Source organism: Octopus bimaculoides, chromosome 22, assembly GCF_046866305.1.
Source record: "Octopus bimaculoides isolate indiv1 chromosome 22, ASM4686630v1, whole genome shotgun sequence".
Taxonomy (NCBI): domain Eukaryota; kingdom Metazoa; phylum Mollusca; class Cephalopoda; order Octopoda; family Octopodidae; genus Octopus; species Octopus bimaculoides.
The window spans coordinates 24,444,900-24,460,763 of NC_142949.1; the positions used below are offsets into that span (position 1 = coordinate 24,444,900).

Genomic DNA, 15,864 nt, shown 5'->3' on the forward strand with positions numbered 1-15,864 from the left:
TGTCTAGGAGAGGAGACAGCACACTTGTGAGCCAGAGGTTGGGGCATGTATAGAAGCGACTTTATGCCAATAGTCAAGTTGCCTTTCTCTAGATGCAATGTAGGATGTTTGCCTGTGCTACAGCAACAACACTGTACCAGATGGGAGGGAAATAACCCTTTGAGGGCCTCACTTGAGATTGTATGGTTTAGAAATCAAATGATTCTGAACTGAAAAACAATAGGTGAGTTAGTGTCAACATATTTAAATCAAGGATCTTTAAAGAAGAATAATTAGAAATAATTGGTGTTTTGGTACTAAGTTCTACACCCTATGCACTGAATTAAAATATTACTGGTTTCATCTTTCTCTTTCCCCTTCCTGGGGTTAAAGGCATAAAAACCAAATATTTCTTCTAGAAGTGGCCACAGCTGGCAAGAATTTCACACCTGAAATTTTTCTTACCTCATTAGTTTTACTATGTCCTCAATTTCATGTTGTATGTCTCTTCCAATGATGTCAATGCTTGCCAAGTGATCTACGTTAGGGTACTGACATTTCGAAACAATAACGTCTGACATAGACTGTTGTTGTTCGGCAAAATTGTAGCGGCTGGCAAAACATTGAGCAACACTCACAGAGAAGGGTAGAATGTGTCTGTAAATCTTCTCTTTAATCGAAAGCTTTGCACTTGAGACTTCAATATCTTTTTGTTTGCAACAAAGTGTATCTATGGCTACAGCTCCAATGCATTATTTTACTTTCCTTCAAAGATATCAGGGTACTGGTTTAAGAGTGATTAGGTTGCAATTTTCTTGTTAACTTGTTTTCTGAACAGGCAGTAATATAGCTACAAATAATATTCCAGGTTCAGAGATAATTGAATCAATCTGTCTTGGTTTGGTTTTGTTTCTCATCAAAATAAAACTCATTTATTTACTATCAAAATTTCTGTAAAAAAGATATGTAGGAATACTGAGTAAAAATATTATGAATAAGTACATAACTACTATAGTTGATAAGTTGAAGTTAAATATGTGGTCGAATACAGACCAAGTCATCGGGTGGTTTAATTCTATTGAGAACAAGAAAAATACTAAATTCATTCAATTTGATATAACTAATTTTTATACATCCATTAACCCGATCATATTGAATAAGGCACTATGGTTTTTTTCATAATAAGGCAGGGCTTACTAGAGAAAAAATTAAAGTGATATTAGCTGCTAGGAAGTCTTTTATTAGTTTTAATGATAAAGTATGGATACGTAAGGATTCACCAGATGCTTTCGATGTCCTCACGGGGAGTTCGGACTCCGCACAAATAGCTGATATGGTAGGTTCTTTTATTCTTTATGAATTGGATGATCAATTTCCTATGATTAGGGTGGAGTCTATATAGGCATGATTGCCTTCTATATATTAGGAATAGCTCTAACCAACAATTACAGAGAATTAAAGGTAGATTGGCTAGATTTTTTCATAGAATAGGGATGAATATCATTTATGAAAACGATATTTCTTTAGCTAATTTCTTAGATGTGACATTAGGTATTAAAATTAAGGTCAATATTTTGTATTTTTGATTAAAAGCGATAATATTTTTTATCATGTAATCTTCTTGTTTTCCATTACAGTTGAAGCCTGGTGGTGCTACTACAGTTTCTAATATGACAAAAAAGGCTATATTTGCAAGTTATAATGAAGTGAAATGTCCCCTACCATCTAAAGGCTATTTCAGAGTGGCAGTTGGCTTCAATCGAAATAAAACAAGTAACTTCAAAACATTTATGAGTTTCAACCCTATATGTCTCGACTGTGATGTAGAGCTTGAAACATGCATGCAGAAGGTAATTATGTTTGATTGTTGTTGTGCATGTTGTTGTTGTTGTTGTTGTTCAGAACTTAGGTCTCTGATCATTGAACACAGAGTTAAATGTCTGAAACAAGTAGAAGAATAAAAAAATATCTAAAAGATTGGATTAAAAGAACTTCAGGTCCTTTTTTTTTGGGGGGGGGAAGGAGTTGCATGTGTAATGTAGTGGCATTTCTTTATCTGACTAATGTTGTAGTCTTAGATGGAATCTTCCCAGCAACTGTATATAACAATATCCTCTACTGTCTTTGTTAACAATCAGTCATAATATTCAATAATCAATAAATATTGTGTACAAACAAAAATTAATATCCTTCACTCATGAACAGTTGTCTACTGTGTAATTGATATTGATATATTTCTTATCTTTCTTTTGCTTGTTTCAGTCATTTGATTGTGGCCAAGCTGGGGCACTGCTTTGAAGAAGTTTTAGTTGAATAAATTGACCCCAGTGACTTTTTTTTATCATTTAAGCCTGATATTTATTCTATCAGTCTCTTTTACCAAACTAAGTTACAAGGATGTAAACACACAAACACGGGTTTGTCAAGTGGTGATAAGGAACAAATACACACACACACACACACACACACACACTCACACACACACACAAACACACACACACACACACACACACACTCACACACACACACACAAACACACACACACACACACACACACACACACACAAAAGGTTTCTTTCAGCTTTTGTCTATCAAATCCACTCACAAGGCTTTGGTCAGCCTGAGATTATAGCAGAAGACACTTGAACAAACAGAAGGTCTCTGCTTCTCTATATCCTGTCAAGGTTTACTCCCCTGGCCTTCTCAAGACACTCAAAAAGCTGTGAGGGTTTGTGCTTGGAGTTTTTTTCCATAACACATGCTAATTATCCTGTAACTGAGATTCAGACAGGTGCTACTACACTGGATCAGAATAGACCTGGAAACAATAGAAGCTAAGGGATAGTTCCACACTCATGAAAACCCTAAATTCACAAACCAGGACCCTACTACCAGATGTAATTTAAAGTCATACTCAAGACAAATGAATAGTGTATATCAAAATTTAATAATTTCTGTGACATTGATATAGAAAATCAAAGTTCAAGTTTTTTTTGTTTTTCTTTTTGCAGAATGACACTTGTATTATCAAAGGTGAATGCTATATGGCAAAGGAAAAAAGTTTTCCATTCTCTGAATTTGAATGTAACCCATCTCAGAATGCAACAAATTGGTCAAAAGCTCAAGGTATATTAGAATTTCACCACAATTGCACAAATTTTCACCAAATTTTTTACAAAAAAAAATAGCATTACTGATGTTGCTGTTATTATTGTTGTTTTTGATCCCTAGGTCAGCCATGATTGAGAAGAATTATAATGAAATGTATTCTAGACCTTACCATTTACTTTACTGTACATTGTGCATCTAGACAATTATCCACTGTCTTTCCATTCTTTAAGATGATAGAGCATGATAGGTAAAGACCTTGTTGGTCATGAATGACTATGAGATTGTACCTAGAAAGTTCCCCTCCGAAGCATAAGTCCAGGTAAGGTTGTTTATGGAAGACCAGCAGTCGCCGATGCATACCAGTTTCCCCTCTCCAAGCCACCAATGTTATCCAAGGGAAAAGCAAAGGCCAATGCAGCTTGGCACCAGTGATGTCACAACTCATTTCTACAGCTGAGTGAACTGGAGCAACGTGAAATAAAGTGTCTTGCTCAAGAACACAATACACAGCCTAATCCAGGAATTGTACTCATTACCTCACGATTGTGAGTCCAACACTCTAACCACTGAACCATATGCCTTCACAGAGTATGATACAGAAGAGAGATTTGGCTGCTGTGTTTTGCAAGCCTGTCAAGCAACTGTAAACAGTCTCATTTGTTAAGGTGGTTGTTGTTGTTGTTACAGGTGAATTCTATTTAAGCAGACATACAATCAAAGACGTTTTTACCTATGGCCATTGGTCATGGACAATGATATTCTGTGTATTTTAAAACTAGTAGTGTGAGACTTAAAGGTGATTTGACTGCTGTTTCTAGCTTGCTAAATCCTTATGCAAAGGTCACCTTCTTTGGCTCATCTTTATTACAATCTCTTTCAATCTACATTGTCAATGTTCTCCAGAAATATCTTACTGCAGTTGTCTCCCTTGTTTGCTTATATAAAAAGAGGGAGTTATGTCTCCTAATTGCTTGGATAGTCTCAGATGATTGAGTTTTTCAACTGGCTCTCTATATTAGTCTTTACCAAGCAAAATAAAGTTGTTTAATTTTTACAAAGGATTTGAAGCAATGTCAATTGAAATATGACAGGGAAAGGAAAGAATTCATTGAACAATTAAGAATCTTTTCTACTCTAGGTACAAGGCTCGAAATTTTGGGGGAGGGGCCAGTCAATTAGATTAACCTCAGTACTAGATCGAAAGGCTCAAAGGCAAAGTCAACCTTGGCGGAATTTGATCTCAGAACGTAAAGACAGATGAAATAAGGCTAAGCATTTCTGCCAGCTCGCCGCTTTCAATTAAACAATTAAGAATGACAAGAAAAATGAATTTGTTTCATATATTTTCTGCTTAAAAAGAACTTATATATCTGTCTCTATCTCATTTGTTCACCAATAAAAGATAAAGTACTCAATACATGGTATAAAGTATAAAGTTATTGGTAGATGCTCGGATGATTTTTGTTTTGTAACTCCTGAGAATGTTGACTGTTAAAAGCATTACATTATCTGAACAAATGTGTATGGCATAAAACTCTGACCAACAACAAAGCAAACCATCAAACTATTACATTTTCTCTCTTGTGTTATTTCTGTCTGTGCATACTCTGTTGTTCTGTTTGTGCTCTGTGTTTTTGCTCCTTTGTCCTGTGCATCCTTGAGGAGGTGTAATGGCCAGTGGTTAGGGCAGCGGATTCACGGTCATAGAATCGTGGTTTCAATTCCCAGACCGGGCGTTGTGAGTGTTTATTGAGCGAAAACACCAAAAGCTCCATGAGGCTCCGGCAGGGGATGGTGGCGAACCCTGCTGTACTCTTCCACCACAACTTTCTCTCACTCTTACCTCCTGTTTCTGTTGTGCCTGTAATTCAAAGGGTCAGCCTTGTCACACTGTGTCACGCTGAATATCCCCGAGAACTATGTTAAGGGTACACGTGTCTGTGGAGTGCTCAGCCACTTGCACGTTAATTTTACGAGCAGGCTGTTCCATTGAGGAGGAGCCTAGCAGAGTTTTGTCAGCAGCAAGCCATATACACATAAACATACATACACAGATGTACCAACACGAGACCAACGGTTTGGGTAAGTGCAAAATCACCCCTGTGAAACCACCTACACACAAACCCACTCCACACTGCCTGTACCCAAACCCTACATTTGCTGCCAGTCATCACTAATTTGGATTGGTGTCTGAGGTGGACGGGAGAGTGGGGAGATAACTCTTAATAAAAGCCATCTCTTGCATCCTGCGACTTTGTTTCACCTTTTTCTGCAGCTTCCATGAACCAAATGTAACACATTCTTACCTCCAGCAACAGAGAGCAATCACTATTTTTTTTCCATAGTAGCCAATCCTGACAAGCTCAGTTATTAGATAACCATCTGATTACTTGATATCCTGTGCAAAATTGATTGGTAAGATCAGCTGTAATAAATCAACAATACTGTATACCTCAATTCCACTGTAATAATTCTTTTGAAAACTGGGAGTCAGCTGAAATAATAACTTATTTCTTGGCGTTAGGAAGGGCATTTGGCATTAGGAAGGGCATCTGGCATTAGGAAGGGCATCTGGCATTAGGAAGGGCATCTGGCGTTAGGAAGGGCATCTTGGCGTTAGGAAGGGCATCTGGCGTTAGGAAGGGCATCTTGGCGTTAGGAAGGGCATCTTGGCGTTAGGAAGGGCATCTGGCATTAGGAAGGGCATCTGGCATTAGGAAGGGCTTCTTGGTGTTAGGAAGGGCATCTGGTGTTAGGAAGGGCATCCAGCTGTAGAAACTGCCAGATCAGATTAGAGCCTGGTGTAGCCATCTGGTTCACCAGCCCTCAGTCAAATCGTCCAACCCATGCTAGCATGGAAAGCGGACGTTAAACGATGATGATGATGATGATGAATATTGCTCTATGGTGTATTATTATCATCATCATCATCATTATTTAGTGTCTGCTTTCCGTGCTGGCATGGGTTAAATGGTTAGACTGAAACGAGTAAGCCAGAGAACTGCATCAGATTCTAGTCTGATTTGGTATGGTATCTACAGCTGGATGCCCTTCCTAACTCCAGCCACTCAACAGAGTGTAGTGGATGCCTTTACATCTCACTGGCACAGGTGATGCCTTTACATCTCAATGGCACATTTGCCTCTTATGTGTCACAAGCACTGGCCATGACTACAATTTCACTTGTCTTGATGAGTCTTCTCAAGCACAAGTAATCTTGATCACTTGCCATTGCCTCCATGAGACCTAACATTTGAAGATCATGCTTCACCACCTGTTCTACCTCTTCCAGAGGTTCCCTGCACAGTTAGAGGTTGCAGTGGTCCTCATCCATACATATTATGTGACCATACTTGTGCAGTCGTCTCTCTTGCACACCATATCTGTTACCTCTTATGCCCAACTTTTTTCTCAAGATGCTTACACTCTGTCATACACGCACACTGACATTGGACATCCAGTGAAGCATATTAGCTTCATTTCTTTCAAGCTTTCATATGTCCTCGGCAGTCACAGCTCATAACAGGCATCACACAGGCATCGTACACTCTGAGGGAGAGGTCCTTTGTTACCGATTTTCTATACATTTCTAGCGCTTATTGTATCTGTACATCTGCCACACAGATGTACAATAATATTGCTGCTTGTCTTGTGTCCATAGCTTGCACTGAGTACACCTTATGGAGTTTCTACCTGCATCCTTTTCTATATATCAAGCAGGGCCATCTACCTGAAGGGATTTGTAGTTTGTCTGCTTCCTACTTACTATGTTTCGATTCCCAGACCGGGCGTTGTGAGTGTTTATTGAATGAAAACACCTAAAGCTCCAAGAGGCTCCGGCAGGGGATGGTGCCGAACTCTGCTGTACTCTTTCACCACAACTTCCTCTCACTCTATCTTCCTGTTTCTGTTGTACCTGTATTTCAAAAGGGGCCAGCGTTGTCACACTCTGTGTCACGCTGTATCTCCCCTGAGAACTACGTTATGGGTATACGTGTCTGTGGAGTGCTCAGCCACTTGCACGTTAATTTCACGAGCAGGCTGTTCCGTTGATCGGATCAACTGGAACCCTCGTCGTCGTAACCAATGGAGTGCCAACAACTTACTATGTCTTTGGTTTTTGCTAGATTCTAAGGCCCTTTGATTTCAGACCTTGCTTCAAAACCTGAAATTTTTCTCCATAATTATTAATTTCAATTTTTCTTTCAGTCCCATGTAATCCCTTATGGTCTGTACAAACGGGAAAGAAGATTGCTTTCCATGACAAACTTATTATTGGCAATGTTTCAAATGCAGACATTTGCCGCCAGCACTGCATAAAAGAAGTTAGATTTGTGTGCATGTCAAGTGAATATACAGATAAACAGAAAGAATGCCGCTTGTCTAAATACCGAGTATCTGATGCCATTGATTATTTCCTCTCATCAAAAGATGAACTTGCGGAGTTATATTGCAGAGAAGGTAATTAATTCCAATTTCTTTTTTCTATATAAACATAAATTTGTATATAAATTTGTATTTGATATACTCTTTTTACTCTTTAACTTGTTTCAGTCATTTGACTGCGGCCATGCTGGAGCACCGCCTTTAGTCGAACAAATCGACCCCAGGACTTATGCTTTGGATGCCTAGCACTAATTCTATCGGTCTCTTTTGCCAAACCGCTAAGTTACGGGGACATAAACACACCAGCATCAGTTGTCAAGCGATGTTGGGGGGACAAACACAGACACACAAACACACACACATACATATATATATATATATATATATATATATATATACGACGGGCTTCTTTCAGTTTCTGTCTACCCAATCCACTCGCAAGGCTTTGGTCGGCCCGAGGCTATAGTAGAAGACACTTGCCCAAGATGCCATGCAGTGGGACTGAACCCGGAACTATGTGGTTGGTACGCAAGCTACTTACCACACAGCCACTCCTACGCCTATAAATATAATATATATAATATTTGTACATGAATATGTATGTAAAAATGCTGTAGCTAAAGGACAGAAGATAAAGCTAAAGACTACCTCTAAGAATTTTCAGAGGTGTTACCACCAAGGGTACCGTCTACTTCCATGAAGATGTCTGTCAAATTATGAGCCTTTCTATTGATATACAATAAAATACAGGATGAAAAAGGAAGAAATGAAAAAAGAGAAGAGAGAAAGCAAGATATAAAGGAGTAAATCTTTAGAAAGAGAAGAATTAAACAAAGAAATAACCAAAGGAAGTAAAGGGAGAATGATGTAAAAACGAACTGAAAGAAAGGAAGGAAGAAAAGGAGGGAGATATGGATAGAAATATATAGAATAAGTACGAGAAGTACCAGTAACGTACAGGGGTCGATGTGATCGACTAAATCCCTTTGTCTGTCCTTGTTTGTCCCCTCTATGTTTAGCCCCTTGTGGGCAATAAAGAAATAAGAACTATATAGAATAAGTACTAGGCTTACAAAGAATAAATCTTGGTGTCGATTTCTTCGACTAAAGGTGGTGCTCCAGCATGGCCGAAGTCTCATGACTGAAACAAGTAAAAAAATTTAAAAAGACTGGGTATCTCTGCTAGTATATTCTAAATGGCAACGACTAGTGGTTATTGCTGTTTTCAATAAATTTATCAATTTTTTTTTCATTTCTCACAAGCTATCTGTTGTTTAACTTGCCGAAACCAGAGTCAAGGGTCCTAACAGATTAAGAATAGCTTTTTCTCCATAAATAAGCACAGGAGTGGCTGTGTGGTAAGTAGCTTGCTTACCAACCACATGGTTCGGGTTCAGTCCCACTGCGTGGCACCTTGGGCAAGTGTCTTCTACTATAGCCTCGGGCTGACCAAAGCCTTGTGAGTGGATTTGGTAGACGGAAACTGAAAGAAGCCCATCGTATATATGTATATATATGTGTATGTGTGTGTGTTTGTGTTTGTGTGTGTGTTTGTCCCCCCAACGTCGCTTGACAACCGATGCTGGTATGTTTGCGTCCCCGTCACTTAGTGGTTCAGCAAAAGAGACTGATAGAATAAGTACTAGGCTTACAAAGAATAAGTCCTGGGGTCGATTTGCTCGACTAAAGGCGGTGCTCCAGCATGGCTGCAGTCAAATGACTGAAAGAAGTAAAAGAGTAAATACCGTAAAAGCGTGTGTAGCAGGACTAATTTCATATGTTTTAGACTTAAGTAATCCATAGAGTTTTCATGCGTCAGTTTCTGATGATTGGTCATGTGCTGTCGAAATACTTGGATGTGTTCGACATTTGGACTGGTCTAGTTTTACGTGGGATACAGAGCTTATATTCAAACACATTGCACAATAGACCACCAAAACCAGCAAATTCTAAATGCTAGCCAGACCCTCTTATTGTTAATAAATATCACGATGTGCTTCATTTTAATCCAGAGAGGAGGATTGTTTTCAGGATGTTATGCCACGTTATTGTTGTTCCTGTTGAAGCATATGTTACCAAGTTTTATTGAATTGAAAAGCCAACTATGTATGATTTTCTACAGACAGCAGTCTTTGTGATGTATTAATCTGGTTCGCTGTATAATTTTATTTAGTGGAAGAATAAAGCATCACTGTCAGTTAAGAGTTCGTTTCTGGTATCATTTCCACTGTTTTACATGCAACTCATGAACAACAAGAATTTGTAATAAGAGGACCAGAGACACCCATCCAGCTAATGTTGCTTTGTCATTTCATTTATTTATACAAATTAGTAGACATTTTCTTTGTTTTCTTCTCTTTTCCCTCACTGGACTTTTATTATTTTACAGATTTTTGTAAGTTAAAGAAGAGGATGTTTGAAGCTCAAATGTCTATGGCTGTTGTTGGCTCCTCTAATTTGAAGATCAATAACGTTTGGACATCTAACCAGTGTATGTTCTATTGTAAAAACCAATGCCAATACGCTACATTCAATGCTAAACGCCACCTCTGTCTTCTCTATAACAAAACTGATGTAAAAATGATGCATGCAATTGGCTGGAATACTTATACACTGAAATGTGGAAATGGTAAGTTGAAATGGAAAGTTAGAAATACAAATAAATAACTGGAAATGTTATCTATCCATTGATATTTATTGTTTAGTTTAGAGATCGGTAAATGTCTTTTTGTTTTTGGAGGCAGAACTGTTCGAAGATTTTTTTATGTCTTATTGATGATTACAGAAACAATTTGTTGTTTTTGTTTTAGTTTGTTTTTTTTTGTATATTTTTTAAGCCCCATTTGTCATAATAAAGTAATTACTACACATTTAATGATATAAATGTTGGTGCCATGTCAGAAAAAACATCAAGTGAAGAACTAAAATATTTTTAATTAATCTCTAACATTTTAGTATAGATTGTTGTTGTTGGCACTCTGTCACTTACGACGTTGAGGGTTCCAGTTGATCCAATCAACGGAACAGCCTGCTTGTTTCAAATTTTTAAAGTTCAGTTCATCTAGTTGTGAACAGGTTTCAGTATTGTGTATAAGTAGAAAGTGTATTGCAATATAAATAATTTTATATCAACTTTCAGTGACAGCTCCCATGAACATGGAGTAAAATTTTAGAAACCTTATTTTTTCTCTCCATGTCAAGAGCTCATGGATGCTGCAAATTTGCTATAAGTTAATAGGTTTCTAGCTAAGAGAGGTCAAACAGTCTGTAAATTGTCATGATGATACTCTTTCTACATGAGTAAGGCATTCCTCACTCATTAATCTTGTCTACTGAATATTCTTCTTTGGCTGTCTGTTTTAAGTCAACTCTAATGGTTCTTGTTTAGTAACAATCTCTGGCAGGTTTGCATGTGTATTACAAAGTCTACTCTTGATCTGCAAAAGTGATGACATCTGCTGCAGGTAAAGTTACTTGATGCAATGGAGAAGTGACACTCTCATCTGCTCTTTGTTATTCTCTCTGCTGTTTCTCTTCAATGGCTAGAGTTACAAGCTTCAGTAACTGGTGCCATTCATTATGCTGCAAAGACATTTTACTGTTATAAAAGAATATCAACACTTTAACTCAGTAATTTGTGTTGATTTATGGAGTTCGGTTGAAGTCATTCTTTGACAGATTATATTGTAAAGTTGTTCTCTTTTCATCTTAGCTGACCTAAGCCCCAAGAAGGATGTTCCACCACAAGCTGAAGAAGTGAAAATAATGCCATCATTTAATTCTACTAATGACACCCTCACATGCCACTTCAATGAATCTTCTCTACAACAAGATCCTTCAAATATGATAAAAGTGGATTACATCTGGGAGTTTGATAATCTTGAGGTACCACAACAAGTCAGCTCAAACATATTACCTAAAGAATATGTCAACAAATTGAAATATGGTTCCAAGGTAAGTTACTAGAATTTTTATGATATTATGTGGTAACGATTTAAATCAGATATGCAACACACAAAAAAATTATATGATATTTTAAATTTTATGTTATCTGAAATCATATGACATAAGTAAAACATTCAATACAAAAATATATATTCATTATACATATAATTTCTCTTATTGTCAAAAACTCACAATAATTATATACACTAGCAATTGTCACTTGTTTGGAGTTTCTATGTTATTGCTGTACTTGCTAAAAATAACTACTTAATCTCCTTCATTTCATCTGCTCCCATCTTAATAAAGAGTATGTCAAATGTAGTTATTCTTGATATACAAAAAGATGAAAGTGGTGAGCTGGCAGAAACATTAGCATGCTGGGCAAAATGCTTGGCAGTATTTCGTCTGTCTTTACATTCTGAGTTCAAATTCTGCCGAGGTCAACTTTGCCTTTCATCCTTTCGGGGTCAATAAATTAAGTACCAGTTGTGTACTGGAGTCAATCTAATTTCAGGGAGTAAAAAGGGATATGCAAAAAGATGGTGAGCTGATGGCCAGAATGCCTTTGGTTATAAGTCTGCTCAATCTGATCAGTACAAGCAGGGCTGGACTTAGGCTACATCAAAAGCAACACTTGACCTCAGTAATCTTGAATCAATACTCAACAAAAGTCTTTGGCTTTTGGCCATAGATATTAATGGCTTGATAATGTAAATATTCTTAGAATAATTATGACATCTAAATGAATGGCAGGCACACTTTTTTGGTAAAAAGGTTCCCTTTGTAACCCTATTGTCCTTGGCTTAACATTCTCTTGTGTGGTATTTTGGCAAAGTGTCTTCAGCCATAGCTTCAAGTTGATCAATATCTTAGGAATGGAATTCGGTAGACAAAATTGTGTTAATGTCTGTTGTTGTTGTTGTTGTTGTGTGTGTGTGTGTATGCATATACCTACCTACCTACCTACCTATCTACCTACATACATACATACATACATACATACACTTATATATGTATGTAGTATATTTAGAAAATGTTAGTTTTGTGTCCATAAAGCACTTAGCTTTACACACATCTTGTCAGACACTAATGGCTGGTGGCCTACAACCTCTCTTCCAATTGGAGGAAGAAAACTAGCCATGAGGCATTTTCTCCCTCTAATTTGAAGAGAGGTTATAGGGTCTAACGAGATCTGTGTAAAGCTAAATGCTTCATGGATGTGAAAGCTTGGGTAACCCCATGAACTAACATTTTCTAAATACTTTACTACTCTATAACTTAGTGTGCTTCACTTTCGGATTCATGATTTGCTGATGATATATATATATATATATATATATATATATATAAATTTAAAATTTAAATAAGAGCTTTGACGCTAATATCCATTTGCATTAAAGTTTATTACTTCTGTCAACATTTCTGTATAAGGTCAAATTCAACTCTTAATTCGAGTTAAATAAATTACCTTACACATCTTCAGGGTAAAAGTAAAAAGTAAACACCAAAAAAAAATTTATAATCTCTAAGGCTGATCTACATCCAAAATTTTAAATTTTAAATTTTGATATATAACCAAGGAGATCAATTCATAAGGAATTTATTATAGAACTTTGTGGACAGTTTTTTGCTATTTTGGTAACGATTGCATGTTTTATCTTACCAATACATTTGGTAGATATCATTATATGAGCATATATATATATATATATATATATATATATCAGCACTTATATGAACCTCAAACAGAGCACTTCATTTCATTTTTTGGGAAGACTGGAAAGAAATGAAGTATGCTCCATCGAAAGCGCAGTGTAAATATAGATGAAATACATATTGCAAAAGTGAAAGAAAATCTATGCATAAAAGGAATGAACTGTAGTGTGCAAGAAAAAAATTGCATTGGTATAGACATGTGCATGGATGAGGATAGCTGTATAAATGTGAATGGGACTTGTGCAAGGGGATCCAGGAAGATGTGAGACATGATGATGATGGATGATTTCAAGACCTTCAGCCTCATTGAAGAGATAACGAAGGACTGGAATTACTGACAAGTGCAGTTCTCAAGAAGATCCACTCACCTTGGTGAAACTGAGTTGAATTATTCAATTTGTTCCTTATAGAACTTTCTGTAATGTTTGATATTTTGTGAAATTTGCCCCACAACAAAATGACTCTTAAGTTATCTAGAAAGGAGTGAAGTTCATGAGTATTGAAACCACAGTCCCCTAAATACTTGTCTTACAAATATACTCTTATTAAACACCACCACCATTTTCACATCTGCATCTTCCATGCTGGTATTAATTGGATGAGTCTTATTGAGTCAGTGTTCTACGACTGAATATCTGTGTATTGCCAGCTTTTACTTTGTTTTTAGATATTTTTTTTTATCCAAGTGAAGATGTTGGTTGAGCTGCATGACATATTTACAGAAGACAGACAATTGTTGTTGTTGTTGGCACTCCGTTGCTTACGACGTCGAGGGTTCCAGTTGATCCGATCAACGGAACAGCCTGCTCGTGAAATTAACGTGCAAGTGGCTGAGCACTCCACAGACACGTGTACCCTTAACGTAGTTCTCAGGGATATTCAGCATGACACAGTGTGACAAGGCTGGCCCTTTGAATTACAGGTACAAGAGAAACAGGAAGAAAGAGTGAGAGAAAGTTGTGGTGAAAGAGTACAGCAGGGTTCGCCACCATCCCCTGCCAGAGCCTCGTGGAGCTTTTAGGTGTTTTTGCTCAATAAACACTCACAACTCCCGGTCTGGGAATCGAAACCGTGATCCTATGACCGCAAGTCTGCTGCCCTAACCACTGGGTCATTGCGCCTCCACGGACAATATGCCGTTAGTACAATCACATTGATATGATCACACATGAAAACAAGCTCCTGTGAGTGTATTGGCATGCGGTCACAGAGAGACAGAGAGAGAGGGAGGGAGGGAGGGAGGGAGGTTTGTCTCAAACATTTGTTCCTTGTGTCATGCAGTGAAATGGAACCAGAAATGGTTATGAAGTGAATTTTGTAACTTCACAGTCCATTCTTCACATATCTGTTACATATGTAACAAGTGAATCATCTCCTCTTTTCCTATTATGTTCAAGTCTACTAAATTTGCTCATTTCTATGATGGATGGTGCCTTTTTCTAATATTCAGAACCTTCTTTTTGATAAAAAAAAAGGTTTACATAAAGAGATTTCACCTATAATGATGCTGTAGAACTCACAATAACTGAAATCACCAACATTCTAATTACTTTTCCATTGTGCAATTTTTCATTAAAATCCTTTCGTTTGTGACAGAATATAATAACTGTAATTATTTTTTATTTACTTTTTAATAGGTTCGCTGTGCTGTAAGTCTCTGTTATGAGGAGAATTGTGAAGATTCCCGTAGTACCTTAAGCTGGAGTGAAAAATACATAGCAGAAGTCAAGGTAAATAAAAACACTTTAATGAATTATTTGTATTTCTTTCTTCATTTTTGATGTTCTCTGTCCCATTAGAAGGAAAGAAAAAGACAACAAACAAAAAAAAAGCAGCTGACATTTCTCATTCAGTATATTCTCCTCTCAGATTCACACAATTATTTCAATGGTCCTGTAAAAGAACTCAGAAGATTGGGCCTCCAATCAGGCCTTTTCATGATACATTTAAAGCCAGGAACTTTTTAGCACCTCCTTGTAATGACATGTGTTTAAATTTTACAATCCTCTTTAAAATATTTTATTTCATTGATTTTATTAATCTGATATTAATTTTGTGATTGTTCAAAGTTAATTCCAAAATTTTATTTCATGCATGTATAATGGAAGAGCATTTGTAGAAAAGCCATTACAAGAACTGATTATGTAGTAACCAATATATTTGAAACCCTGTTTTGATAATTAAAGATCTTTTGTTTTGTTTTAAGGTGACAAACCTCACTGATGATATTGTTCTTAAAGAAGGTCATGATGGGGTCTATTTTATGATCCAAGCCACAGCGCCACCAAAGATATTGGGTGCTGATGTTCTGAGTGGTGACATGAAATTTTGGGCTGTAACAGTTGATTTTGATTATGGTGTAAACAGCTCTGTTCTAAGGTGTCCAAGCGGTGTAGAGATACCACAAGTTGTTTTAGCTTGGCATGTTAAAGACTCTCCCTCTATAAGGTCATCTTGCCAGATGAGTATTCAAGCTAACAACTGGAATTCTGTGTATGTTTTAAACTTGAAAGCTGTCGCTGATAACAAGATTGATGGGAACAAACCTGGATATTTCAAAATGACCTTCAGCTATAAACAGAGCAGTTCATCAAGTATAAATCTAAAGGAAGTAACCAAACAGGTAGGCTTACAATGATCACATTTGATTTCTTTTCATATCTTTGGTAAGCAAGGATTTTAGGGGAATCACCAATTGAGTTGTAAGTAGAAATACTGAAGACTTAT

At 37.0% G+C, this 15,864-nt stretch overlaps 1 protein-coding gene across 1 annotated transcript in view; it reads left to right on the plus strand.

Moving 5' to 3' along the window:
- Positions 1-15,864, plus strand: part of LOC106880038 (uncharacterized) — a 455,047-nt gene that overhangs the window by 67,297 nt on the left and 371,886 nt on the right. The window contains exons 18-24 of the mRNA XM_014929839.3: positions 1,617-1,829; positions 2,991-3,105; positions 7,300-7,551; positions 9,866-10,105; positions 11,189-11,430; positions 14,775-14,867; positions 15,344-15,760. Of these exons, the coding sequence (XP_014785325.3) occupies positions 1,617-1,829; positions 2,991-3,105; positions 7,300-7,551; positions 9,866-10,105; positions 11,189-11,430; positions 14,775-14,867; positions 15,344-15,760 (1,572 nt within the window). The remainder of the gene's footprint in view (positions 1-1,616; positions 1,830-2,990; positions 3,106-7,299; positions 7,552-9,865; positions 10,106-11,188; positions 11,431-14,774; positions 14,868-15,343; positions 15,761-15,864) is intronic.